This window comes from Pseudophryne corroboree, chromosome 1 (assembly GCF_028390025.1).
Source record: "Pseudophryne corroboree isolate aPseCor3 chromosome 1, aPseCor3.hap2, whole genome shotgun sequence".
In the NCBI taxonomy this organism is placed as follows: Eukaryota; Metazoa; Chordata; class Amphibia; order Anura; family Myobatrachidae; genus Pseudophryne; species Pseudophryne corroboree.
Window position 1 is genome coordinate 919,274,035 of NC_086444.1, and position 27,468 is coordinate 919,301,502.

The 27,468-nt window shown below is 44.6% G+C and overlaps 1 protein-coding gene across 4 annotated transcripts in view; it reads right to left on the reverse strand.

Annotated features, from left to right (window-relative positions):
• Positions 1-27,468, reverse strand: part of SCLT1 (sodium channel and clathrin linker 1) — a 410,760-nt gene that overhangs the window by 21,869 nt on the left and 361,423 nt on the right. For all 4 annotated transcript variants that reach the window (XM_063920346.1, XM_063920347.1, XM_063920345.1 and 1 more), the window contains exons 18-19: positions 16,893-17,085; positions 2,517-2,713 (exon numbers count right to left, since the gene is read on the reverse strand). In XM_063920346.1, the coding sequence (XP_063776416.1) occupies positions 2,517-2,713; positions 16,893-17,085 (390 nt within the window). The remainder of the gene's footprint in view (positions 1-2,516; positions 2,714-16,892; positions 17,086-27,468) is intronic.

Consider the following 27,468-nt stretch of genomic DNA (forward strand, 5'->3'; position numbering starts at 1 on the left):
TTGTCATGCACATACTGTATAAAGCCAAGGTCCTTAGTTCCGAGTCAAATGAGGCCAAGCCAATCATTTCAGATATAGAATGTGCTATACTTGGAGTTTCAGAAGCACAATTGCCTGGGAATTATGTCTGGGAACTGTAGGCAAAAGAGGTCATTATAAGCAAGACAATGACAGTTGTAGGGTCGTAAATGACTGCTCATCCCTCATGAAACATACAATGCATAAGCGGTTTAAAGTCCTTCTTATGGAACGTATACGGAGGTGTATATAATTCTCTAGTTGCATTTCATAAACATACATAAACAATTTGCATCCCTCAGCCCACTCAGTCCAACTAATAACTAGTTGCCTAAGCTTATATAAATAGAAACAGGCATGACAATATTGTCTGGACCTGGATCTAAAGCAAACCAGCATGAAGTCTTGAAGGATCAGGTAGAATAACACCCATGTAATCATCAGCTTGTTCTAGAAAGAAGTGCCTCAATTTGCAAAATGCCAAAAAGCAGATGACACAGAAGCACCCAATGACAATAGATTGCTCTGTCTGCCTCAATGTATTGCAGATACCAGTTCTATTAGCCTGCTAACTCCTCAGAGTGACTGCATCTCCCATACCAATTTAAAAATCTGGGCTATGTTCCAGCTCGGTCTCTGAAAGATTTACAGATCTTCTGTCAGCACACAAACAGCATAGAAAAAAAAATTCAGACACACACATTCAAATACTATTTCCAGCACAAAACCAAAATACAAATGTAGCACACAGTTACGTTTCACTTCTCAGAAGCGATAAGCATTAAACAGGTAACAGCTTTTAACAAAAATAAATAGTTGATGGTCACTATTTGGTAAACCCATTTTAGAGCAGTATAAATAACATGGCAACATTCAATTCTGCTGAGCAAGTTTTTAATTAGCATACCCTGAAAAAGCAAAGCACTTTGGATGAGCTTCAAGTCTCAGCAAAAATGTCAGCTAAAGGTCACGGAGAATGAAAGAAATGTGTATGCAATGCATATTTGTAAATACAGACGAGGAGTGTGCACTAGTGTGCCATACTATTCATTATTTCACTCACTTTGGTTTGTTGGCAAAATAGAAGTTTTTTTCCCCCTAGCAAGATAAAAATAGAATGCGCTATATCAAGCTGACATATTCTGGAGTATAACAGTTTACACTTGGCTAAAACTAAGCTCACGCTAAAGTTGCTGACTTGGTAAAACACAATTTATTAATAGGGGAAATGTGAAGCTCATATTACACACATAGCTTATTGGATTTTAACAGCACTGCGACCCTCCCTGCTGTTTCTCTAGCTCTCCCATTACCCCAATAAACACAAAGTTACTTTTCCAAGTATTTCTCCATATTTTTTCTCCAATTCTCTTAAAGTGGTCCCGTCACATACATGTTAGTGGCTTATCAATACTTAGGAAGCAAGTTCGCTCTGAATCACTACAGTAAGAAGGTGACAGAATTCCTCTGCTGCATGCAAAATGTTAGAGTATATGTAACAATACAAAACTTAACAAATATAAGATACAGAAGAGCAAAGTACTGCTTTTATTTTCAAGCAATCCACTATCCATCTTGTCCAGGACATGTGGTTGGAGCTCCGACAACTCGCAGACACCAACATCGACAATTTGCCATCGCACCCCACAGAGCTGAGCCGGAAAACGATCGATATTTGGCTACTGTAGTTCTTTGGGAATGTCTGTAACTAAATAATGCAGCTGCACATTGCAGAGAATTGAATTCTCTCCTGCTGACAAACATCTATTTGGAGTTAAATCCCTGATTTGTGGAACAAAGTTGGGCATATTCATGAGAACAAATGCACTGTAGAAAGGTTTAGTGACAATGATTATTTATGAAAACTGGAGCACAGGAAAAAAAACGTACTGGGACCAAAAGCAACTAGTTATTTTGAAACACTAAAAATTATTGGTTACTATGGATTACAGTAACGTCTTCAAATGTACCAGTTTTCATTACTGTTCCCAAGAGAAGCTAGCACCACCAACTAGAGGGAAGATAGAGATTAAAGTTACAGTTCACGCAATTAACCAAACCTACTTAAAGTAAACCGCCAAACCACTGCAATTAGCTATCTGTAGAACATGGCTTTCCTTATTAATTAATGAATTATGAGGCCAACAATATTTCTGCAGAAATGTGAGTAAACATGTAATTTGCTTTGACACGACAATACTACCTCTAAAGAATGAAATTTACTAGTGCTTCCTCTGACATGGAGTAACTTTTCACACAGGTGTAATAACACTTGAAAATCCTAATGCATTTATCACACTGGGGCTTTCAAACGTTCCTACGTCAGAACACTGACTTGGCAGGGGCAAGTAGAACATTTCAGTCTGCTGCAGCCAGCTGTAACCAGGAGGTGCTATTCTGTGGCTGCACAATTTGATTAGGCATCTATTCACTGGTCAAGTATGGAACTGTCCTTTGACAATGACTTGCAACAGACTAGAACATTGGCAGGTACATACCGCAGTTTCTTTATCCTGTTCTCTGTGCTTTTTGTTAGGTTGGTTGTCTCTTCCTTCCATTTATAGCTGGTTTTCTGTTGAGCCATAAGCAACTTCATTAATTCTTCTATAGACTTTCGACAACTGTCTTCCATCTCTTGCAACTGCACTTCAAAACCTTGCTCCTTCACCGAAAATTCATGTGCCATAGTGCTTAGCTGATCAATGGAAAGAAAAGGGTCAGGAACGAATGGCATTAGTATATTGAATAAATACTAATTCTAGTTAACCAAGAAGACTGCTGCTTTATTGCAGGTTCATTGCTATATGTTGTGTTCTTTAATCTAAAGTATTAGAGCCATGTGACAGATAATGGTATCCAGATGACAGACAACAGTCAGACAGGTACAAAAAGTTGACATGTTTTATATTGTTTACACATGTTTTTTCTGCTTGATTTACTATACATGTGAACATCTCCTGGGAATAGTACCTGTGGTGAGCAAAGTGGAGTAAGCCACCAAGCTCGAAGCATGGAAAGTGAAGAGAGCACGCAAGGGTCTACATTTCTACTGATGGTGGTCACATAACAGTGAACATACAAGATTTGGGCAAAAAAAGCATGTTGACCATTTGTGTGTCGACCTGTTGAACCTGTCGACCATAACCACTGTTGACCTTTTGTACATGACGACATAATGCATGTTGACCATTCACTGTCGATCTATTAATCCACATCCACAGATAATTGGGACTTGGAGCTGTATTACAGTGACTTCTCCCAGTTTGTGAACTAAAGCATGCACCATAAGGAGTTCCTTAACTATGTCAATATCACTCCATTTTTGGTGAGAAATATAGTTCAAACAGAAACCTATAGGAAATGTGTTGACTGTTATAAGTAACCATTGTATTAAATCACGTTATCTGCATGCCTGTTGGTCGAGACTTTTATGGGAATGAGAAAAGGCTGTTATAGACCACTAATAGTTTAAGAACCCCTTATGCTGGGTACACACCAGACCGACCAATGGGCCGACTGACTGACCAATTTGGTAAGCTATACACGCTTATCACTCGGCTGCTTAATAGGTCAGACCATCATTTCCAGGCCTCCTTGTTCCTCCTTTACAGTGAAGATCGTTCTTAATGACATTGGCTGTATGTTTGGGGTCGTTGTCCTGCTGCAAAATAAATTTGACGGCAATCAGACACCTCTCTCATGGTATTGCATGATGGATAAGTACCTGTCTGTATTTCTCAGCATTGAGGACACTATTAAGCCTGACCAATTCCCCAACTCCATTTGCTGAAATACAGCTCAAACTTGCAAGGAACCTCACTGTTGCCTGCAGATACTCATTATTGTACCACTCTCCAGCTCTTCGGTGAACAAACTGCGTTTTGCTACAGCCAAATATTTCACATTTTGAGTCATCAGTCCAGAGCACCTGCTGCCATTTTTCTGCACCCCAGTTTCTATGTTTTTGTGTATAGTTGAGTCCACTGGTCCTGGTGGAAGGTAAGTAAGCATGATGTGTCTTTCATCTGATACACTAAATTTCCTTGGCTGACCACCGTGTCTATGGTCCTCAAAGTTGCCTGTTCCTTTGTGCTTCAATGCTGAAAAATACAGACAGGTACTTATCCATCATGCAATACCATCAGGGAGGCGTCTGAATAGCTCCAAATTTATTCAGCAGCAGGACAATGACCCCAAATATACAGCCAATGTGATTAACAACTATCTTCAGCGTAAAGAAGAACTAGGAGTCCTGGAAGCGAAGATATGGCTCCCACAGAGGGGCCTAATCTCAACATCATCATGACTGTCTAGGATTACATGGAGAGACAGAAGGATTTGAGCAAACCTCCATCCACAGAAGATCTATGGCTATTTTTCCAAGATGTCTGGAACAACCTCCCTGCCGAGTTCCTTCAAAAACTGGTGTGCAAGTGTACCTAGAATAATTGATGCTGTTTTGAAGACAAAGGGTGGTCACACCAAGTATTGATTTGATTTAGATTTCTATTCTGTTCTTTCACTTTGCATTTTATTAATTTATAAAAAGAAACTATTAACACTTCTATTTTTAAAGCATTCTTACTTTGCAGCATTATTTTCACACCTGCTTAAAACTTTTGCACAGTACTGTATCTGCAAGATAATTCAGTATCGGCTGGGCTAACCTGATATGTCTGTAGATGACGTTTGCAGATATATAGGCCATACACGCCCACAGATGCACTAGCAATATATCGTTGGTCGACTGCACGAACAATATATTGCATTGTATGTAACCAGCACTTTTTGTTTTTATTCTGGATATTGTGATCCATATTTAATGCGTGCATACAACAATCTTTAATTATTATTTATTATGTGCAATTTTACTACAAATAACATCCTACCCTATCTTTTATTTCTGCCATTAAAAGTCTATGGAGGGTAGTGGAGGATAGTAGAGTGGAGCAGTAAAGCAGGTAGACTAAAAAATCGTTTTCTATTTGCTGTTAGTAGCAGGGGATACGGTCCTTAGGTCGACATGCATTAGGTCGACATGGCAAAAGTCAACATGAGTTTCACATTTAAAAAAAAATAGTTTTAAAACTTTTTCATACTTTACGATCCACGTGGACTACGATTGGGAATAGTAACCTGTGCCAAGCGCAGTGGTGCAAGGCACCTTGCTCCAAGCATGGCGAGCTGACATGATGCACTAATTGGGGTTCCCGGTCACTTTACGATGAAAACGACACCAAAAAAAGTTACTAAAGTCGTGTGTAGTATGGTATGCAGACGGCCAGGCTCTCGGCGACCAGCATACCAGTGCCGGAAGCCCTAACGCCGGCATACCGACAGCGTGGCGAGTGCAAATGAGCCTCTTGCGGGCTTGCTGCACTCGCCACGCTGCGGGCACGGTGGCGCGCTACGCGCTCGCCATGCTATTTATTCTCCCTCCAGGGGGGTCGTGAACCCCCACGAGGGAGAAAAAGTGTCGGTATGCCGGCTGTTGGGATTCCGGCGCCGGTATACTGTGCGCCGGGATCCCAACAGTCGGCAACCTGAAGACCACCCACAAAATTCATATCGACTTTTTTCCTTGTCGACCTTGTTCATGTGGACTTAATGACTGTGTCCACCTATTTCAGGTGTTGACCTATTCACAGTCGACCTAATGCATGTGGACCCTATGACCCATACCCAGTAGCAGGCGGTATCTTCATCAGTTTCCTCCTGCGCGGTTTAGGAGGTCAGCACTGATTTTGCATGGTATCACTTTTGCAATAAACATACACCCTCTTTTTATTTTTCAAAGAATTTCTGTTAATGTGATAATGTATTACCCATATAATGTTTTTAGAATACATTTTCCATATAGATTATACAATTGAGAGAACCATACAATCATTGGTGGCAGGTCCAGAAATAGCCGCTTTGATACAATTTTACAGAAGTTGTCAACAAAGATTATTGTCTCATAGTTGATAGGAATAAAAAAAAAAATAGACATTTTAATAAGATAATATATAAAAATTGCAGTTCACAAGCTCCAAAGTGCCTGCTTTGTTAAGGTTTCCTACACTCGCCATCTGTCTGCATGGGTTATTTGTATGAATGCATTTAGTATTTTTATTGTAATGTATGGAAAGTGCTCTGTTTTCTAATTACTGTACTGGAACATACATAGAAAAACAACTTTCAATGGCACTTTTACTGTAGTTATTTTACTAATGCTGTCTTTTCACTCGGCTTCCAGCATAAAAGCTAGCTCAGTATGGATGCCTTCTGAGGTTGCAGCTGTGACAAATTATATTTACCATGCTGCCAGCCAGCCTCTGATACACTGGTTATACAGTTTATCTCCGTGTCATAGTTCCCTTTCACATACTTTCCAATTTGGAATAATCCAGTTTCTTAACTCTGGTCATTATGCTCCCTACAGGCCATGTTTTCTATTTGTCTGGCTTAGTAATTATGCTCACAAAGAGGAAATACCTAAAAATACAACTTGGGCGCTTGAAGACTAGATATGGAATCTTAGGAATAATTCCGGCACCTCACACGACCAATGAGTGCTTTACCCCTTTAATATTAAGGACAAATCGGATTCAGCACTGCAGGAGTTCAAATGGGGGCGAGGGGAATGGGGGAACGTACTCAAAAGTCCCCCCCTAATAGTAGATGCCTCTGCTGATCCCCAAAAAACCATCCTACAGAAAGTGTTAAAGAAGTCCAGAGATTGCGGGTTCTAATACCAGATCTTCCCCATCATGGCATCAAAAGGCACTGTGGTCCCCTTATTTAATAGGATACTGTAGGTTCTTTAGTTTTCTGAACGGTATGCACTGCTGGGCTATCATGTATGAAAGTAAATCTATAGTATCTAGATTTTTGCTGTTTGGAAGGGTTTTTGAAGCTAGAACCACAAAAGTACTTATTGGAGGTGGTGAGAAAATTAAACACACATATGCTTTTTCCTCACTTTCAGAAAACTTTTTTTTTTTGACCTTCTTGGGTAGATTGTTTATTTTTCCTGTCACGACAGGATCAACTATTTTTCAGAAATCTGTAAAAAATCAGTATCTAATATGTGTGAAAACAATTGAAACTTCCCCTGTAACTGTACCGGAAAACAGACACATACAGTAGTTAAAAAAATTAACTATACACTGATATCAAATATTTACCTCTATACCACTAATGAGATGCGGTAAGTTGTAAGAAAGGCTTAACTGGGCCCTCCAACTGACTTTCTGCCCTGTGCTCTTTAATGGTGTAGAGTGATAACAGAGTGGGGTTAGCGCTGACTGAGAAACAGAAAGTTGCCTGGCTGGGCAACATAAACATACTGGGTGCGCTATTTACCAGATCCTCACTCAAGTGAATGATTTGTGAGGTAACTTTGTTGCAGGACATTTTTAACAGTGTCAATCTACAGGTAAATGTAAAGAAAAACTCCACTGACAAGTTTGCTTTAAATGACATTAAATATACAGTTTGTGTACAAATGCTAAAATATACACATTGGACCCGATTTGAATGCAAAGTGGCCGTAGTTACACAGTTGTTGAGGTTGAAAAAAGACAAATGTCCATCGAGTTCAACCTGTATTATAAAATCTTGTATCATTTAAATATCGTATCCTTGGATATTTATTTCAAATAGGAATTTATCTAGTCCATTTTTAAACTTATTGAATGAGTCCACCATTACTATCTTCTCTGGCAGATAATTCCAAATCCTTACTGCTCTTACTGTGAAGAACCCTTTTCTCTGTTGTGTTTGAAATGTTTTTTTCGCTTACATCCTAGAGGATGCTGGGGACTCCGTAAGGACCATGGGGAATAGACGGGCTCCGCAGGAGACATGGGCACTAAAAAGAACTTTAGGTATGGGTGTGCACTGGATCCTCCCTCTATGCCCCTCCTCCAGACCTCAGTTTTATACTGTGCCCAGAGGAGACTGGGTGCACTACAGGGAGCTCTCCTGAGCTTCATGAAAGAAAGTATTTTGTTAGGTTTTTATTTTCAGGGAGACCTGCTGGCAACAGGCTCCCTGCATCTTGGGACTGAGGAGAGAGAAGCAGACCTACTTAAATGCTAGGCTCTGCTTCTTAGGCTACTGGACACCATTAGCTCCAGAGGGAGTCGGAACGCAGGTCTCTCCTCGCTGTTCATCCCGGAGCCGCGCCGCCGTCCTCCTCACAGAGCCGGAAGATAGAAGCCGGGTGAGTATAAGAAGATAGTAGACTTCAGAGGCGGCCGAAGACTTCAGATCTTCAATGAGGTAATGCTGCGCGCCATTGCTCCCACACAGAACACACACACAGCGCACACTGTGGGGTGCAGGGCGCAGGGGGGGGGGGGGGGGGGGGGGTCGCCCTGGGCAGCAATGTATACCTCTAGGGCTGGCTATGATTTGATTTACACTATTTAGTGGTATTTAAGAGTATCCTCGCCAGTTTGTTTTAAAAAAAGCGGGACCGAAGCCCGCCACTGAGGGGGCGGGACTTCTTCCTCAGCACTCACCAGCGCCATTTTCTCCACAGCACACGCTGAGAAGCTGGCTCCCGGACTCTCCCCTGCTGATCACCGGTGACAGAGGGTTTTAAAGAAGGGGGGGGGGGCACATAATTTGGCGCAGTGAATATATATATATATACATATATATACATATATATATACACATATATATATATATATATATATATATAAAAGCGCTATATCTGGGCAAATTTTTGTTTTTCCAGGGTTATTGGCGCTGGGTGTGTGCTGGCATACTCTCTCTCTCTGTCTCTCCAAAGGGCCTTGTGGGGGAACTGTCTCCAGATAGAGCTTTCCCTGAGTGTGTGGTGTGTCAGTACGTGTGTGTCGGCATGTCTGAAGCGGAAGGCTCTCCTAGGGATGAGGTGGAGCGCATGAGTGTGGTGTCGCCGTCGGCAACGCCGACACATGACTGGATGGATATGTGGAATATTTTAAATGCAAATGTGAATTTATTGCACAAACGTATGGACAAAGCAGAGTCCAGGGACGGTACGGTGGGTCAGACCCTGCCTTTCCCTATGTCATAGGGGCCTTCGAGGTCTCAAAAGCGCACACTTTCTCAGATAGTTGACACAGATACAGACACAGATTTTGACTCTAGTGTCGATTATAATGATGCGAGGTTGCAGCCAAAGTTGGCAAAGAGTATTCATTATATGATTATTGCTATAAAGGATGTGCTGCATATTATAGATGACCCCGCGGTGCCTAATCCTAAGATCCACATGTTTAAGGAAAAGAAGCCTGAGGTTACCTTTCCACCTTCCTTTGAATTAAATGAGTTATTTGAAAGTGCTTGGGAAACTCCAGATAAGAAACTGCAGATTCCCAAAAGGATTCTTATGGCGTATCCTTTCCCGATCAAGGACAGGATATGGTGGGAATCCTCCCCACGGGTGGACAAGGCGTTGACGCGCCTTTCCAAAAAGGTGGCGCTGCCGTCTCAGGATACCGCTGCCCTCAGGGATCCGGCTGACCGCAAGCAGGAAACTACCTTGAAGTCAATTTACACACATACAGGTACATTACTCAGACCGGCAATAGCGTCGGCTTGGGTTTGTAGCGCTGTACTAGCGTGGACCGATACCTTATCTGCTGATATGGATACAATGGATAAGGAAACTATTTTATTGACCCTGGGCCATATTAAGGATGCGGTCCTTTATATGAGAGAGGCTCAGAGAGATATAGGCATACTGGGGTCCAGAGCGAACGCTATGGCGATTTCTGCCAGGCGAGCACTGTGGACCCGACAGTGGACGGGTGATGCCGACTCGAAACGGCATATGGAGGTTTTACCTTACAAGGGTGAGGAGTTGTTTGGGGAAGGTCTCGCGGACCTAGTCTCCACAGCTACTGCTGGTAAATCAACTTGTTTACCTTATGTTTCCTCACAGCCTAAGAAAGCGCCACATTATCAGATGCAGTCCTTTCGGCCGCATAAATCCAAGAGAGTTCAGGGATCTTCCTTTCTTGCCAGAGGTAAGGGCAAGGGGAAAAAGCTGCCAGCTACAGCCAGTTCCCAGAAACAAAAGTCCTCCCCGGCTTTTACTAAATCCACCGCATGACGCTGGGGCTCCGCGGGTGGAGTCCGCTCCTGTGGGGGCACGTCTTCGTCTTTTCAGCCAGGTCTGGGTTCATTCTCAGGTGGACCCCTGGGCAATAGACATTGTTTCCCAGGAGTACAAGCTGGAATTCGAAGAGGTGCCTCCTCGCCGGTTTTTCAAATCGGCACTGCCGACTTCTTCCCCAGAGAGGGAGGTAGTTTTGGCAGCAATTCAAAAGTTGTGCCTTCAACAAGTGGTGGTCAAAGTTTCCCTGCAGCAGCAGGTGATGGGCTATTACTCAACCCTGTTTGTGGTCCCGAAACCGGACGGTTCGGTCAGACCAATTCTAAATTTAAAATCCTTAAACCTATACTTAAAGAGGTTCAAGATGAAATCGCTCAGGGCGGTCATCGCAAGTCTGGAAGAGGGAAATTATATGGTGTTCCTAGACATAAAGGATGCATACCTTCATGTCCCCATTTATCAACCTCATCAGGCGTTCCTGAGATTTGTAGTACAGGATTGTCATTACCAATTTCAGACGTTGCCATTTGGGCTTTCCACGGCCCGAGGATTTTTACCAAATTAATGGCAGAGATGATGGTGCTCCTGCGCAAGCAGGGGGTCACAATTATCCCGTAATTGGACGGTCACAATTATCCCGTAATTGGACGATCTCCTGATAAAAACGAGATCGAGAGAACGATTGCTAGACAGAGTATCACTCTCCCTGAGGGTGTTACAACAATACGGTTGGATTCTAAATCTACCAAAGTCACAGTTAGTTCCAACGACCCGATTGCCTTTCTTAGGCATGATTCTGGACACGGAACAAAGGAGGGTCTTTCTCCTGATGGAAAAGGCCCAGGAACTTCAGAGCTTGGACAGGGACCTCTTGAGGCCGGACAGGGTGTCGGTACATCACTGCACTCGAGTGCTGGGAAAAATGGTGGCGTCTTACGAGGCCATTCCATTCGGCAGGTTCCATGCCAGGACTTTTCAATGGGACCTTCTGGACAAGTGGTCGGGGTCACATCTACAGATTCATCAAATGATCCACCTGTCCCCCAGGGCCAGTGTCTCTCTCCTGTGGTGGCTGCAGAGTTCTCACCTTCTAGGGGGTCGCAGGTTCGGCATCCAGGACTGGGTTCTGATGACCACGGACGCGAGCCTCCGAGGATGGGAAGCAGTCACACAGGGAAGAAGCTTCCAGGGTCTGTGGTCAAGCCAGGAAGCTTGTCTACACATCAACGTTCTGGAATTTAGGGCCATATACAACGGCCTTCGTCAGGCGGAGACCTTACTTCAAGGTCTACCGGTTCTAATTCAGTCAGACAACATCCCAGCAGTGGCTCATTTAAACCGCCAAGGTGGCACGAGGAGCAGAGTGGCAATGGCAGAAGTCTCAAGGATTCTTCGATGGGCGGAGAGTCATGTGAGCGCTCTGACAGCAGTCTTCATTCCGGGAGTGGACAACTGGGAAGCAGACTTCCTAAGCAGACACGATCTGCATCCAGGAGAGTGGGGACTTCATCAAGAAGTCTTCGCAGAGATTGTAAGTCAGTGGGGACTGTCTCAAATAGACATGATGGCTTCACGCCTCAACAAAAAACTTCTGAGATCTTGCGCCAGGTCAAGGGACCCTCAGGCGTTTGCAGTGGACGCACTGGTGACACCGTGGGTGTATCAGTCGGTCTATGTGTTCCCCCCTCTTCCTCTCATCTCAAAGATACTGAGAATCATAAGGCGAAGAGGAATTCAGACAATTCTCATTGTTCCAGATTGGCCTCGAAGGGCCTGGTATCCGGATCTGCGGGAGATGCTCACCGAAGATCCGTGGCCTCTTCCTCTCAGGGAAGACCTGTTACAACAAGGGCCCTGTCTATTCCAGGACTTACCGCGACTGCGTTTGACGGCATAGCGGAGAAGGGCATTTCTCCGGAGGTCATTACTACTCTGATAAAGGCTAGGAAGGAGGTGACATCGAAAAATTATCACTGTATCTGGAGGAAGTATGTGTCTTGGTGCGAAGCCAAGACTGCTCCTCCGGCAGAATTCCGTCTGGGCCGTTTTCTCCACTTCCTACAAACTGGAGTGAATTTGGGCCTAAAATTAGGCTCCATTAAGGTTCAGATTTCGTCCCTATCCATTTTCTTTCAAAAGGAATTGGCTTCTCTTCCAGAAGTCCAGACTTTCGTGAAGGGGGTGCTGCATATCCAGCCTCCTTTTGTGCCCCCGGTGGCACCATGGGACCTTAACGTGGTGTTACGGTTCCTTAAGTCTCACTGGTTTGAGCCTTTTCAGACAGTTGAATTAAAGTATCTCACTTGGAAAGTGGTCATGCTGTTGGCCTTGGTGTCGGCACAGCGGGTGTCGGAGTTGGCGGCTTTGTCTCACAAAAGCCCTTACCTAATTTTCCATGTGGATAGATCTGAGTTGCGGACTCGTCCTCAATTTTTGCCTAAGGTGGTTTCTTCTTTTCATTTGAACCAACCTATTGTGGTGCCTGTGGCTACAAGGGACGTGGAGGATTCCGAGTCCCTGGATGTGGTCAGGGCATTGAAAATTTATGTGGCCAGAACGGCTCGGGTTAGGAAAACGGAGGCCCTGTTTATCCTATATGCAGCCAACAAGGTTGGCGCACCTGCGTCTAAACAGACTATTGCTCGCTTGATCTGTAATACGAATCAGCAGGCTCATTCTACGGCTGGATTGCCGTTACCAAAATCGGTTAAGGCCCATTCCACTAGGAAGGTGGGCTCTTCTTGGGCGAGGTTTTACAAGTTTGATACCCTAGCTGAGGAGGACCTCGTGTTTGCTCAATCGGTGCTGCAGAGTCATCCGCACTCTCCCGCCCGTTTGGGAGCTTTGGTATAATCCCCATGGTCCTTACGGAGTCCCCAGCATCCTCTAGGACGTTAGAGAAAATAAGATTTTAAACCTACCGGTAAATCTTTTTCTCCTAGTCCGTAGAGGATGCTGGGCGCCCGTCCCAGTGCGGACTAAATGCTGCAAGACTTGTTTTTAGTTTGCTTACATAAGGGTTATGTTACAGTTTTAATCAGTCTCGGGCTGATGCTGTTTTGTTTCATACTGTTAAATGGTTCGTATATTCCATGTTATACGGTGTGGATGGTGTGGGCTGGTATGAATCTTGCCCTTAGATTAACAAAAATCCTTTCCTCGTACTGTCCGTCTCCTCTGGGCACAGTTTCTCTAACTGAGGTCTGGAGGAGGGGCATAGAGGGAGGAGCCAGTGCACACCCATACCTAAAGTTCTTTTTAGTGCCCATGTCTCCTGCGGAGCCCGTCTATTCCCCATGGTCCTTACGGAGTTCCCAGTATCCTCTACGGACTAGGAGAAAAAGATTTACGGTAGGTTTAAAATCTTATTTTTTCTTCTAACCTCAGGGGGTGTCCTTGTGTCCTATGTAGCCTTTTTTTGATAAACAGATTGTCTGATAAATCCTTATATTGTCCCTTTATGTATTTATAGATATTAATAATGTCCCCTCTCAGTCGCCTCTTTTCCAGTGTAAAGAAATCTAACCTTTTAAGTCTTTCCTCATAATTCAGTACCTCTAACCCCGTAACCAGTTTGGTGGCTCGTCTTTGAACCCATTTGAATTCCAAGATATCTTTTTTTATAGTGGGGTGCCCAGAACTGTACACAATATTCCAGATGTGGCCGTACCAATGATTTATACAGTGGCAGGATTACACAATCATCCCTTGTCTCCATTCCCCGTTTTATGCATGCCAACACCTTATTTGCTTTTGTTGCTGCATTTTGACATTGCATACTGCTACTAAGTCTATTATCGATGAGCACCTCCAAATCTTTTTCAACTACCGTTATCCCTACATTTTCCCCATTTTGTTTATAGGCTGCCCTATTGTTCTTAGCCCCAAAGTGCATAACTTTACTAGGGAGGCCAATCCCGGGCCACTTTTTCAATCCTGGGTATCGGGACTGAAAAAATCTCAATCCCGGGATTCCTGGGATTGACCTGTCCAGCTTCAATTTATGTATGTGGGGGAGGGGGTCAGGGGGGTTTTCAAGTGGGGGAAGGAGACAATGCTGCACTACTAGGCAGCGTCTGAGCCAGGTGCTCAGCGCTGCTAGTGGAGACTGCTGGTGGGGTAAGGAGGTGAGGCTGCCCAGCTTCAGCACCAATAGCACAAGGCCTGCAAACACTTCAGTCCTGGCAATCCGTGCACATGGAAAAGCTTCCCGCAGACCGGACGCCTGCACTGGGGTTTACCTGTAGGTTGTCTGTGGAGCGGGCTTAGGTCCAAATGAAAGTAACTTTTGGCTGCAAGGACAGTGCTGGCAGCACATTGCCATGTGTCCATGTGCCATCTGATGCCTGATCGGCCCTGCTATATATATGCCAGCAAGGTGCAGTCACTTTTGTTACCCCAGACCGGGGGCTGCAGGCGCCTGAGCAATGGGTTTTTGTCCCTCGGTCCTCAGCGCTATTGATGTACGCTGATTGTGAAGCTGCCGTACTGAAATGCAAAACTGGTTGCTGCTCTTTTGGGCTGGCTGATTGGCGAGGGGAGACGCGCAGAGCTCACTCACCACGCCGGACCACCACTAGCACGGAGGACGCATCTGCTGCGCTCACCGGGGCGTTGAGTGCAGCAGATGCGTCTTCCGTGCTAGTGGCGGTCCGGCGGTGTGAGTGAGCTCTGTGCATCATCCCTCGATCAGTCAGCCCAAGAGGGCTGCAACCAATTTTGCATTTTAGCAATCAATTCCTTGCACTCAGGGAGAGAAGCAGCCAGGGGAAGTGAGGCGAGGAACTGCGCATGTGCAGTGTAATCCCGTGAATGCCGGGATTGGAAGCGCCAATCCCGGGATTCAAATCCTGGTGTTTTTGGGCCATAATCCCGGGATCCCACCGATCCCGATCCCGGGATTGGCCTCCCTAAACTTTACATTTGTCTATATTGAACCTCATTCTCCATTTATCTGCCCAGACCTCCAGTCTAGATAAATCATTCCGTAGAGACTCAACACCCTTGTCTGAAGTTTAGTATCGTCTGCAAAAGTTGCCGGAATACCAGATCTACTACCTTATGCTAATTAATTTATATGTAGGGCTAATGCGGGGTAACATGCGGCTTCAAGTGGGAAGCTGTACGGCCCACTGTATTTCCATCCACATTTGCGACAGCCATAATTAGCATTGGCACTTGCCCCTGTCTGGGTCCAAGAGATCAGAGACAGGCTTCCCTTTGCTGCACAGAAGTGCTAAACGCTCCTGACACAGATCTCTTGTATGTGTATCATTATTGCTTTACAGAAACAGCCATTTCATGCAACGAGATCCGTCCAACTGAGAATCAGCAGGAGATTCGCAAAAATATGTAAATTGTGTAAATTCACTTCTGCGCATGCACAGTATGCTAAACTCGCTATTTGTGGCCATATAACGAGCTGCATCCTACTTACAATCAGGCCCATTAACATCAACCAAATAACTTTTCTGCAAGTCTTTTGTGTAATATATGTAGGTGAAGCAATCCCTGAATTCTGCACCATTCTGGCTAACATTATAACAGCAAAACTCTCTCTGCACTGCTCACTCTTCAGTTCCTTAGGTCATTCAGGCTTTACATAGCCCTAATTGACTCTGGAACCTACAAACAGCAGGCAAATAATGTCATGTAATGGAAGTCTTACTGGTCTGCAGTCACCAGCATGTCCAGATGTGTCCTCATATTTCTTGCCTCAATACCCCACGTAGCAAGAGATGCCTGGTGTGAGTGAGCTGACATGTCCCGTGCAACTCCGTTAGCGTCAGGAGTCTTTTTTTTCCCAAAAATGTATTTTAATCGCATAACTATGTGAATAAGACACAATAGCAGACTCTGACGATTTAAAAGATTTGCAGCGTGCCTATATTCTGTGAGCATCTGCAGCTGTATCTGCATAGGAAATGGTACGTTACAGTGTGTTTGAGGAAAACGCAGACACAGCCACGGTCGCACACAGAATATAGGCATGCCAATAATCATTTTAAACAGCATAAGCTGCTTTGAGTCTTATTTGCATCGTTTTGCAAATAAGTCACATTTTAATGGAAAAAGCCAAAGGTAAAGATGCTTAACATTACCGAGTCACGCCACTTAAAGAGCTGTTTAACATGCAAGGAGGCTAGATGTGAGTGGGCACATCTGCAGATCCAAATGATTAGTACAGGGAACCTGGAAGAATGATATGGCACAGGCTGTCCATTATATACACATATACATGGCCCAGATTAAAAAGTCTCCTATCCAAAATAGAGGCAGTTGTTTTGAGGGGATCAGTACGAGATCCCAAAGGTCAGGAGACCGATGCAGAGGTCTTGGCGGCGAGCGCAGCGTTGTCTCCTCGCAGGCTCGCCATGCTTCGGGCACACCACAGGGTTGTATTGCCCCTCGTGTGGTGGCGTGGACCACCACCCAAGTGGGGAAACCAGCCGGTGGTCAGGACTCCAACCGTCAGGATTGCAGATGGTGTTGGGATTCCGGCGTCGGTATACTGACTGCTGGGATCCTGTGTGGTGATCAACTGACTGCCTCCCGTTTTGTGGGTGGAACAAATATACACATTTTGATATTTTGCAATCAGGTGGCTAATTTACGGCAGTCAGAAGAACATGAAAATAGAAAACCTATATTTTTAATGTTAAACAATAGAACCATTTACTGCTTGTTTACTGCTATTTTGTATGATTACTTATTATGACAATGGTATTCCTATGGAGAGTTTGCATACAACAGAACTGACTTAAAGTAGCAGTACCTGAAATCTGACTTTTTGCTGTGCCTCTGTGGCAGATTTTTTCCATTCTTCTACCTCTTTCCGTAAATGTTCATTTTCCTGCACAAGTTTCAGTCTTTCCTCACTCACAGAACTGCTCTCCTTTCTTTCCGACTCCAAAACCTCATTCAGCTTCTGATTAGTTTCACTGCACCTTGACAGCTCCTCTTCAAAGCTGAAAAATACAAACATATCTATATATTAAAAATGCATGAACCATTCACAAATAAGACACGTTCAGTTTATTCAACATGTCAAAATCCGGGATAGTAGAGCAGAGAAACAGAAAAGCACCAGGACTAAGCTACGAGCTGTCCTGATGTTCTATGCAGTATTTATACACATGCATTTTTATTTATTTTTTTGCTACATTTCTGCTGTGCAGAACAAAAATAAGAATTTACTTACCGATAATTCTATTTCTCGTAGTCCGTAGTGGATGCTGGGAACTCCGTAAGGACCATGGGGAATAGCGGCTCCGCAGGAGACTGGGCACAAAAGTAAAGCTTTAGGACTACCTGGTGTGCACTGGCTCCTCCCCCTATGACCCTCCTCCAAGCCTCAGTTAGGATACTGTGCCCGGACGAGCGTACACAATAAGGAAGGATTTTGAATCCCGGGTAAGACTCATACCAGCCACACCAATCACACCGTACAACCTGTGATCTGAACCCAGTTAACAGCATGATAACAGAGGAGCCTCTGAAAAGATGGCTCACAACAATAATAACCCGATTTTTGTAACAATAACTATGTACAAGTATTGCAGACAATCCGCACTTGGGATGGGCGCCCAGCATCCACTACGGACTACGAGAAATAGAATTATCGGTAAGTAAATTCTTATTTTCTCTGACGTCCTAGTGGATGCTGGGAACTCCGTAAGGACCATGGGGATTATACCAAAGCTCCCAAACGGGCGGGAGAGTGCGGATGACTCTGCAGCACCGAATGAGAGAACTCCAGGTCCTCCTCAGCCAGGGTATCAAATTTGTAGAATTTAGCAAACGTGTTTGCCCCTGACCAAGTAGCTGCTCGGCAAAGTTGTAAAGCCGAGACCCCTCGGGCAGCCGCCCAAGATGAGCCCACCTTCCTTGTGGAATAGGCTTTTACAGATTTTGGCTGTGGCAGGCCTGCCACAGAATGTGCAAGCTGAATTGTACTACAAATCCAACGAGCAATAGTCTGCTTAGAAGCAGGAGCACCCAGCTTGTTGGGTGCATACAGGATAAACAGCGAGTCAGATTTTCTGACTCCAGCCGTCCTGGAAACATATATTTTCAGGGCCCTGACTACGTCCAGCAACTTGGAGTCCTCCAAGTCCCTAGTAGCCGCAGGTACCACAATAGGCTGGTTCAAGTGAAACGCTGAAACCACCTTAGGGAGAAATTGAGGACGAGTCCTCAATTCTGCCCTGTCCGTATGAAAAATTAGGTAAGGGCTTTTATAGGATAAAGCCGCCAATTCTGAGACACGCCTGGCTGAAGCCAGGGCCAACAGCATTACCACTTTCCATGTGAGATATTTTAAGTCCACAGTGGTGAGTGGTTCAAACCAATGTGATTTTAGGAACCCCAAAACTACATTGAGATCCCAAGGTGCCACTGGAGGCACAAAAGGAGGCTGTATATGCAGTACCCCCTTGACAAACGTCTGAACTTCAGGAACTGAAGCCAGTTCTTTCTGGAAGAAAATCGACAGGGCCGAAATTTGAACCTTAATGGACCCTAATTTTAGGCCCATAGACAGTCCTATTTGCAGGAAATGCAGGAAACGACCCAGTTGAAATTCCTCTGTAGGGGCCTTCCTGGCCTCGCACCACGCAACATATTTACGCCAAATACGGTGATAATGCTGTACGGTTACATCCTTCCTGGCTTTGATCAGGGTAGGGATGACTTCATCCGGAATGCCTTTTTCCTTCAGGATCCGGCGTTCAACCGCCATGCCGTCAAACGCAGCCGCGGTAAGTCCTGGAACAGACAGGGTCCCTGCTGGAGCAGGTCCCTTCTTAGAGGTAGAGGCCACGGGTCCTCTGTGAGCATCTCTTGAAGTTCCGGGTACCAAGTCCTTCTTGGCCAATCCGGAGCCACGAGTATAGTCCTTACTCCTCTCCTTCTTATGATCCTCAGTACCTTGGGTATGAGAGGCAGAGGAGGGAACACATACACTGACTGGTACACCCACGGTGTTACCAGAGTGTCCACAGCTATTGCCTGAGGGTCCCTTGACCTGGCGCAATACCTGTCTAGTTTTTTGTTGAGGCGGGACGCCATCATGTCCACCTTTGGTTTTTCCCAACGGTTCACAATCATGTGGAAGACTTCTGGGTGAAGTCCCCACTCTCCCGGGTGGAGGTCGTGTCAGCTGAGGAAGTCTGCTTCCCAGTTGTCCACTCCCAGAATGAACACTGCTGACAGTGCTATCACATGATTTTCCGCCCAGCGAAGAATCCTTGCAACTTCTGCCATTGCCCTCCTGCTTCTTGTGCCGCCCTGTCTGTTTACGTGGGCGACTGCCGTGATGTTGTCTGACTGGATCAGCACCGGCTGACCTTGAAGCAGAGGTCTTGCTAGGCTTAGAGCATTGTAGATGGCCCTTAGCTCCAGGATATTTATGTGAAGTGATGTCTCCAGGCTTGACCACAAGCCCTGGAAATTTCTTCCCTGTGTGACTGCTCCCCAGCCTCTCAGGCTGGCATCCGTGGTCACCAGGACCCAGTCCTGAATGCCGAATCTGCGGCCCTCTAGAAGATGAGCACTCTGCAACCACCACAGGAGAGACACCCTTGTGCTTAATGACAAGATTATCCGCTGATGCATCTGAAGATGCGACCCGGACCATTTGTCTAGCAGATCCCACTGGAAGGTTCTTGCGTGGAATCTGCCGAATGGGATTGCTTCGTAAGAAGCCACCATCTTTCCCAGGACCCTTGTGCATTGATGCACTGAGACTTGGCCTGGTTTTAGGAGATTTCTGACTAGTTCGGATAACTCCCTGGCTTTCTCCTCCGGGAGAAACACCTTTTTCTGGACTGTGTCCAGGATCATCCCTAGGAATAGAAGTCGTGTCGTCGGGATCAGCTGCGATTTTGGAAAATTGAGAATCCAACCGTGCTGGCGCAGCACTATCTGAGATAGTGCTACTCCGACTTCCAACTGTTCCCTGGATCTTGCCCTTATCAGGAGATTGTCCAAGTAAGGGATAACAAACTCCCTTCCTTCGAAGGAGTATCATCATTTCGGCCATTACCTTGGTAAAGACCCGGGGTGCCGTGGACAATCCAAACGGCAGCGTCTGAAACTGATAGTGACAGTTCTGTACCACAAACCTGAGGTACCCTTGGTGAGAAGGGTAAATTGGGACATGTAGGTAAGCATCTTTGATGTCCAGAGACACCATATAGTCCCCTTCTTCCAGGTTTGCAATCACTGCTCTGAGTGACTCCATCTTGAATTTGAACCTTTGTATGTAAGTGTTCAAGGATTTTAGATTTCAAATTGGTCTCACCGAGCCGTCCGGCTTCGGTACCACAAATAGTGTGGAATAGTACCCCTTTCCCTGTTGTAGGAGGGGTACCTTGATTATCACCTGCTGGGAATATAGCTTGTGAATGGCTTCCAATACTGCCTCCCTGTCTGAGGAAGACGTCGGTAAAGCAGACTTTAGAAAACGGCGAGGGGGAGACGTCTCGAATTCCAATTTGTACCCCTGAGATACCACCTGAAGGATCCAGGGGTCCACTTGCGAGTGGGCCCACTGCGCACTGAACTTCTTGAGACGGGCCCCCACCGTGCCTGAGTCCGCTTGTAAAGCCCCAGCGTCATGCTGAGGACTTTGCGGAGGCGGGAGAGGGCTTTTGTTCCTGGGAACTGGCTGTTTGTTGCAGCCTTTTTCCTCTCCCTCTGCCACGGGGCAGAAATGAGGCGCCTTTTGCCCGCTTGCCCTTATGGGGCCGAAAGGACTGCGCCTGATAATGCGGCGTCTTCTTAGGTTGAGAAGCTACCTGGGGTAAAAATGTGGATTTTCCAGCAGTTGCCGTGGCTACCAGGTCTGATAGACCTACCCCAAATAACTCCTCCCCCTTATAAGGCAATACTTCCATGTGCCTTTTAGAATCCGCATCACCTGACCACTGCCGCGTCCATAAACCTTGCACATCCAGGCTGAGGCGATTGCTGGTCGCAGTATAACACCCGTGTGAGTGTATATACATTTTAGGATATTCTCCAGCTTTCTATCGGCAGGTTCCTTTAGGGCGGTCGTATCAGGAGAGGGTAGTGCTACCTGTTTAGACAAGCGTGTGAGCGCTTTATCCACCCTAGGGGGTGTTTCCCAACGTGCCCTATCCTCTGGCGGGAAAGGGTACGATGCCAATAACCTTTTAGGAATTATCAGTTTTTTATCGGGGGAAACCCACGCCTCATCACACACTTCATTTAATTCCTCGGATACAGGAAAAACTACAGGCAGTTTTTTCTCACCAAACATAATACCCTTTTTAGTGGTACTTGTATTATCAGAGATATGCAATACATTTTTCATTGCTTCAATCATGTAACGTGTGGCCCTAGTGGAAGTCACGTTTGTCTCCTCATCATCGACACCGGAGTCAGTATCCGTGTCTGTGTCTGCCATTTGAGGTAACGGGCGTTTTAAAGCCCCTGATGGCGTTTGAGACCCCTGGACAGGCACAAGCTGAGTAGCCGGCTGTCTCATGTCGTCAACTGTCTGTCGTAAAGAGCTGACACTGTCACGCAATTCCTTCCATAAGCTCATCCACTCAGGTGTCGACTCCCTAGGGGGTGACAACTCTATAATAGGCAATTGCTCCGCCTCCATCTCATTTTCCTCCTCAAACATGTCGACACAATCGTACCGACACACCGCACACACACAGGGAATGCTCTGATAGAGGACAGGACCCCACTAACCCTTTGGGGAGACAGAGGGAGAGTATGCCAGCACACACCAGAGCGCTATATATAGACAGGAATACCACTATAAAATGTGCTTTTCCCTTTATAGCTGCTGTTAGTATTAAAACTGCGCCAAATTAGTGCCCCCCTCTCTTTTTTTTACCCTTTTCTGTAGTGCAGGACTGCAGGGGAGAGTCAGGGAGACGTCCTTCCAGCGGAGCTGTGATGGAAAATGGCGCCCGTGTGCTGAGGAGATAGGCTCCGCCCCCTTCTCGGCGGCCTTTTCTCCCGCTTTTTGGTGAGTTCTGGCAGGGGTTAAAATACATCCATATAGCCCTGGGGGTTATATGTGGTGTATTTATGTCAGCCAAGGTGTTTACATTGCTGCTCAGGGCGCCCCCCCCTAGCGCCCTGCACCCTCAGTGACCGAAGTGTGAAGTGTGCCTGAGTAACAATGGCGCACAGCTGCAGTGCTATGCGCTACCTTGTTGAAGACTGATGTCTTCTGCCGCCGATTTTTCCGGACCTCTTCTTGCTTCTGGCTCTGTAAGGGGGCCGGCGGCGCGGCTCTGGGACCGAGCTCCGAGGCTGGGCCTGTGTTCGGTCCCTCTGGAGCTAATGGTGTCCAGTAGCCTAAGAAGCCCAAGCTGGCTGCAAGCAGGCAGGTTCGCTTCTTCTCCCCTTAGTCCCTCGATGCAGTGAGCCTGTTGCCAGCAGGTCTCACTGAAAATAAAAAACCTAAAACTAAACTTTCACTAAGAAGCTCAGGAGAGCCCCTAGTGTGCACCCTTCTCGGCCGGGCACAAAAATCTAACTGAGGCTTGGAGGAGGGTCATAGGGGGAGGAGCCAGTGCACACCAGGTAGTCCTAAAGCTTTACTTTTGTGCCCAGTCTCCTGCGGAGCCGCTATTCCCCATGGTCCTTACGGAGTTCCCAGCATCCACTAGGACGTCAGAGAAACTATCTTTGCACCAGTGCGCTTATACACCAAGTGGCTCAAAATTATGACCAACGGGTTAGCACTTTGTTGGGGCCCCTTTTGCTCTTAATACGGCTAGTATTATTCTGTGCATGGATTCTACTAGCTGCCGGAATGTGTTGGGCGGGAATATTAGGCCAAATATGATTAACTGCATCTCCATAACGTTGTCTCCGCTGACCTAAAGAGATGTGGCAATGCAAGTAGGATCCATAATTTCATGCAGTTATCTCCATATCCTCACCCTTCCATCTGCGTGGCGTAAATAAAAAAAGATAATGGTTGGACCACATGACCCTTTTCCAATCACTGACTGTTTAATTCCTGAGCAAACTGTAGGTGTTTCACTCTGTTTGCAAAAGATAGCAATGGTGTATGGACAGGCCTTCTGCTTCTGTAGTCCATACAATGTAATGTGTGATACTGTTCATAAGAGGCCATATGAACGGATTCCTGATTTAGATGATCCGTAATTTGATGCACCGTTGCCCGTCTCACTCCATTCCGGACATCCAGTAGCCATTTATAACTACAGGCCTTGCTCTCAGAACCAATTTTTTGTCTGCTGGCCACTCTGTGTGCACTGTAACTGCTGCCCTTGTACAAATCACCAGTGCAACTGTTTTGCTAATGCTTAGACCACTGCTCCTTTCATGAGTGATACACTTCATTAGTCTCTGCATAGCTTTGCCTTTCTACTCTTATACAGATTCCAACATCCTAGGTCAGCATTATCTGAGGAAAAGCATAAAATTGCCTGGTGGTCATAAAATTTGGCCACTGAGTAAATGTCAGTGTGCGTGGTTTTACAGAACATGATGGCGGTGTCTGCAGAAAAACCTAAGTTTGCACATGCAGAGGGGAGGAGCTGGATGACATTAGGACAGGCCTTGTTCTGCGGAGCAAGAGCAGAAAGAAGATTTGCTTTTATGGCGTAAGATAACTGAAATGAGGAAAGCACTGCAAGGGGCACACTTTGGGTCTTTCCTGGTCATACTCTTTTCTGCTCCAGAGCTGGTGGTCTTTAGGTCTCACACTGTTCTATTAATGGGACAGATTCTTCACCTGTACGTTGCACAAAAATAGAGACGAGCATTTCCAGCTGCAATGTCATAAAAACCACCTAAACACAAATCTGGCATATGTAATAATGTAAGCCCTGATTTCCCATAATCCTTTCATTAACTAAAGCCTTATTAGGCTAAACCCCCAAAAAAATTCTGTCTCTGAAACTGATGGCACTGAAAAAGTAGTGTTGGATTTGGATGTGACAAACGCGTTTTGCACAGGGCATCTCTTTAGAGATTTTTGCCTCTCCACATCTTCAGGTTGCTGAGACATCTCCCGAAATCAGGGAGTAGGCATGTTCCTCCATGTGTGCTGTATAGTCCCTTCAAAAGCAAAGCTGCTAAACAGTGGTACTTTGTGGCCTGTATCCAGTGTGCTTCATAAAATGTATGGAATTAAAGTAGATGTATGTATAACATTTCTTATTATTACTGCATTAAAACAAACATCCATGCTTTCATACAAGGCCAAAGTAAATAAGGTACAATTTATCTAAAGAGTCAATGGAGCGGCTATATACTATAGCAATGACACAAGGCAAAAATAAAAACAAAAATAATGTACACAACACTGGGGGTATATATATATATATATATACATACACACACACGCATACATTTAGTATATTTAATTAGGAATAGATTCATTGCAATTCATAAGATAAGGATATTGTGTCAACTACAAATGCTACAAAAGAACATCTATTTTTTTCTTGCAGCTAAAAATTAAACATATAACATGAGCTTTGAAAGAGTCTTCTAGATGAAACGCATCAGCTGGGAGGCGTTAAGATAAATATTGGCAACCTTTGTCAAGGCAGAACCTATAACAGGCAGTGTTTGTTTCTAGCCAGTGAGATATGCACAAGCGGACCAGTAAATGGTATTTGGGTTAGAGATGAGCGGTTTTGGATTTACCTGGATCTCAAAATGGCATCTTATCGGCTCTCGGATGTCATATGTTTTGGTTAGCCAATAAGAAAAATCCGGATAAATACAAACTTGCGATAATTCTGGCGTTAAGAAACGAGAAAATATGACCCTGCACATGTCTAATTTGGATTACAGTGTTCATATATTTGGGTGCTCCAAATAGTACTTCAGAAGGAACTGTGAATACAACTCATTGACAAATTAATGCTGTAACAATTTTTAGGTGATTGTAGTGCATACTGTGTAGAAGGAATTTCTAAGCAGGAAACAACCTGTATGTTATATTTAAAGCTGTTAAGCCAATTACTTACGTCATGAATTGTCTGATTCATTCTAAGGAATGCAAATAACTTTATTAACAAGGACTTGTGACATATTTATAATATTTTTAGACTTGAGATCACCCCTAGCCAACTACATTAACATAAAACTGGTAAACGTTCTGTCCTGTCCTATAATATTCCATCTCCCTTTCTTTTAGCTCCATGGAGCTAAATATTATATTAAATTGTATATATATGTATATATATATATATATATATATATATATAAAAATAGTGATATGGATACTGACTTAACACTATTGTAAACACAAGCTTCCCTGTCACTAGAGTCATTCATTAAGATGGCAACTACCTTCCATGTACAAGTTGGCACACATAGGGAGAAAGGCAAGGTTTGTGAAAGCATACTACCTAAAATGAGGAAAATAAAACACGTATCTGTCTTTCACATGTAGTTACATAAAAAAAACACAGCATTGTGCCCATTAAGGAGAACCAAAATAAATATGTAAAGTACAGAAACTAATACATTTGAAGAGCTACTGTGATTTCATAAGTGTCGTTCCCACGTGGGCAGAAAATAAGATAATGTTTATTTTACAGACCTTTAAACCTTTATTACATCACCATTAAATGATGTATTTTCTTTTAGTCTGCACACTTTTATAAGACAAACTCTGGGGTGAATCTATTCTCCCAAATGCCACAGATCAGCAGGCTGTGATCCATGTGTTCCACCTAGGAATAATGTGCTATTTAAAAAGTGACTGCAGGTAAAAATCAGAATGTAATATTGTCATCTTGCAGTTACTAATTCAGGGCATGGAACAATAGTTTAAGTGTATGAGCTTTGATTTGCATCAGATCCGAACAGTTGAGCTCTCTAGGTAGTCTGCATCCAGGCAGAAAAATATGCCCTTTGGAGAATTACAATTGTAACTGTAATCACAACTTTTCAGAAAGAGGTATTACATATAGATTTATGCAGTCGGGAAGCAGAAAGTGCTAATAAAAAACTAGAATGAAAAAAAAAAAAAAGGCAAAGAGAATCACACAAAAATGGATTGTGACCATAAAGAAGCAAGCTTGGAGTTATGGTCTCATAATATTCTTCTATCACTACCCACATTATTTCTAGTAAATAAAATGTTACAGGACATGAAATGGTGTAATATTTACCATGATGTAAGACCAGTGTACGAATATAGAGAAAATCCCACGCAGATCATTTATGATTATACATACTGTATAAATATAAACACGTCTCATCTGTCTATTCCAGTGGGACTCGCAGTGGGTAGCCCAGTGGGACAGGTATTATAAGAGCTTTCTTAAAATAGATCTTTTTTCTTCTCACCACTTTTTTCAGCACGGACGTTTCACTCACAAAACGCTAGGCTACATGAGACACATGTATGCTGCATTATTACCTTTCTGACTATACTTAAGAAAAAGCCTAAGATGTGGAAACTTTACAATGACAAAGAGCTTATGTTGCCCGTACAAGAAGTGTATGCATACATCCACATGCAGATATTTTATTATAATGCTTTTGTGTCCCCTTACACCTGTAGAAGGAGACTGATAAGACTGACTTTTATAAACGTATGCCGCTGTCATATTACTAGCCCACCAGCTGTTGCCACTAAATTTGGGTCTGTAAATTAAAGGTTCAATAAGGACATAGGAGCCATCTACATAAAGCAAATAATTATTTCCATACCTGGCAACATACAACTAGATATATTGTTATACTGCTTTTTAGATATATAACTTATGAAATCTAAGAGTAAAGGCGCATAAACACTAGCCGATTTTGAGCTCAAAGTAGCTGACTTTTGGCGCTTTGAGCTACTTTGAGCTCAAACTCGGCCAGTGTGTATGGGTGGGCGGTGAGCGCTGATGCGCGCACCAACATCATCACCATTCGCCAGCTGCCTCCGTCCGTCGGGCTGTTTTACCAGCAGAGTGAACCACTTTCCACAGTCTCCTACTGTGGAAAGTGGTTCACCCCCCCCCCCCCCCCCCTCCCCGTGAACATCGCTGGGCCAGGTAAAAATTGCTCAGTGCGTATGCCCTGAGCGTTTTTCATACCAGCGATGTTCACATCATCGCTGTGCAAAAACACCCAGTGGGTATGCACCATTAGGCATGTTAACACATTTTATGTGATACTCGTTAATAATAAACAGCAGACCATACAGCTGACATCTCTTACAGATTTTATACTATCTTCAACCAACATCATAACCTACTATTGCTGCAATAGTCTTAATCTCACGCCTGTAACCCCCCTTCCTAACTTCGTTATCCGTGCTCTCTCTCACTTCTCAAACCCAAACAGCATCATTACCTGCTCAATTCCTTCCCTGAACG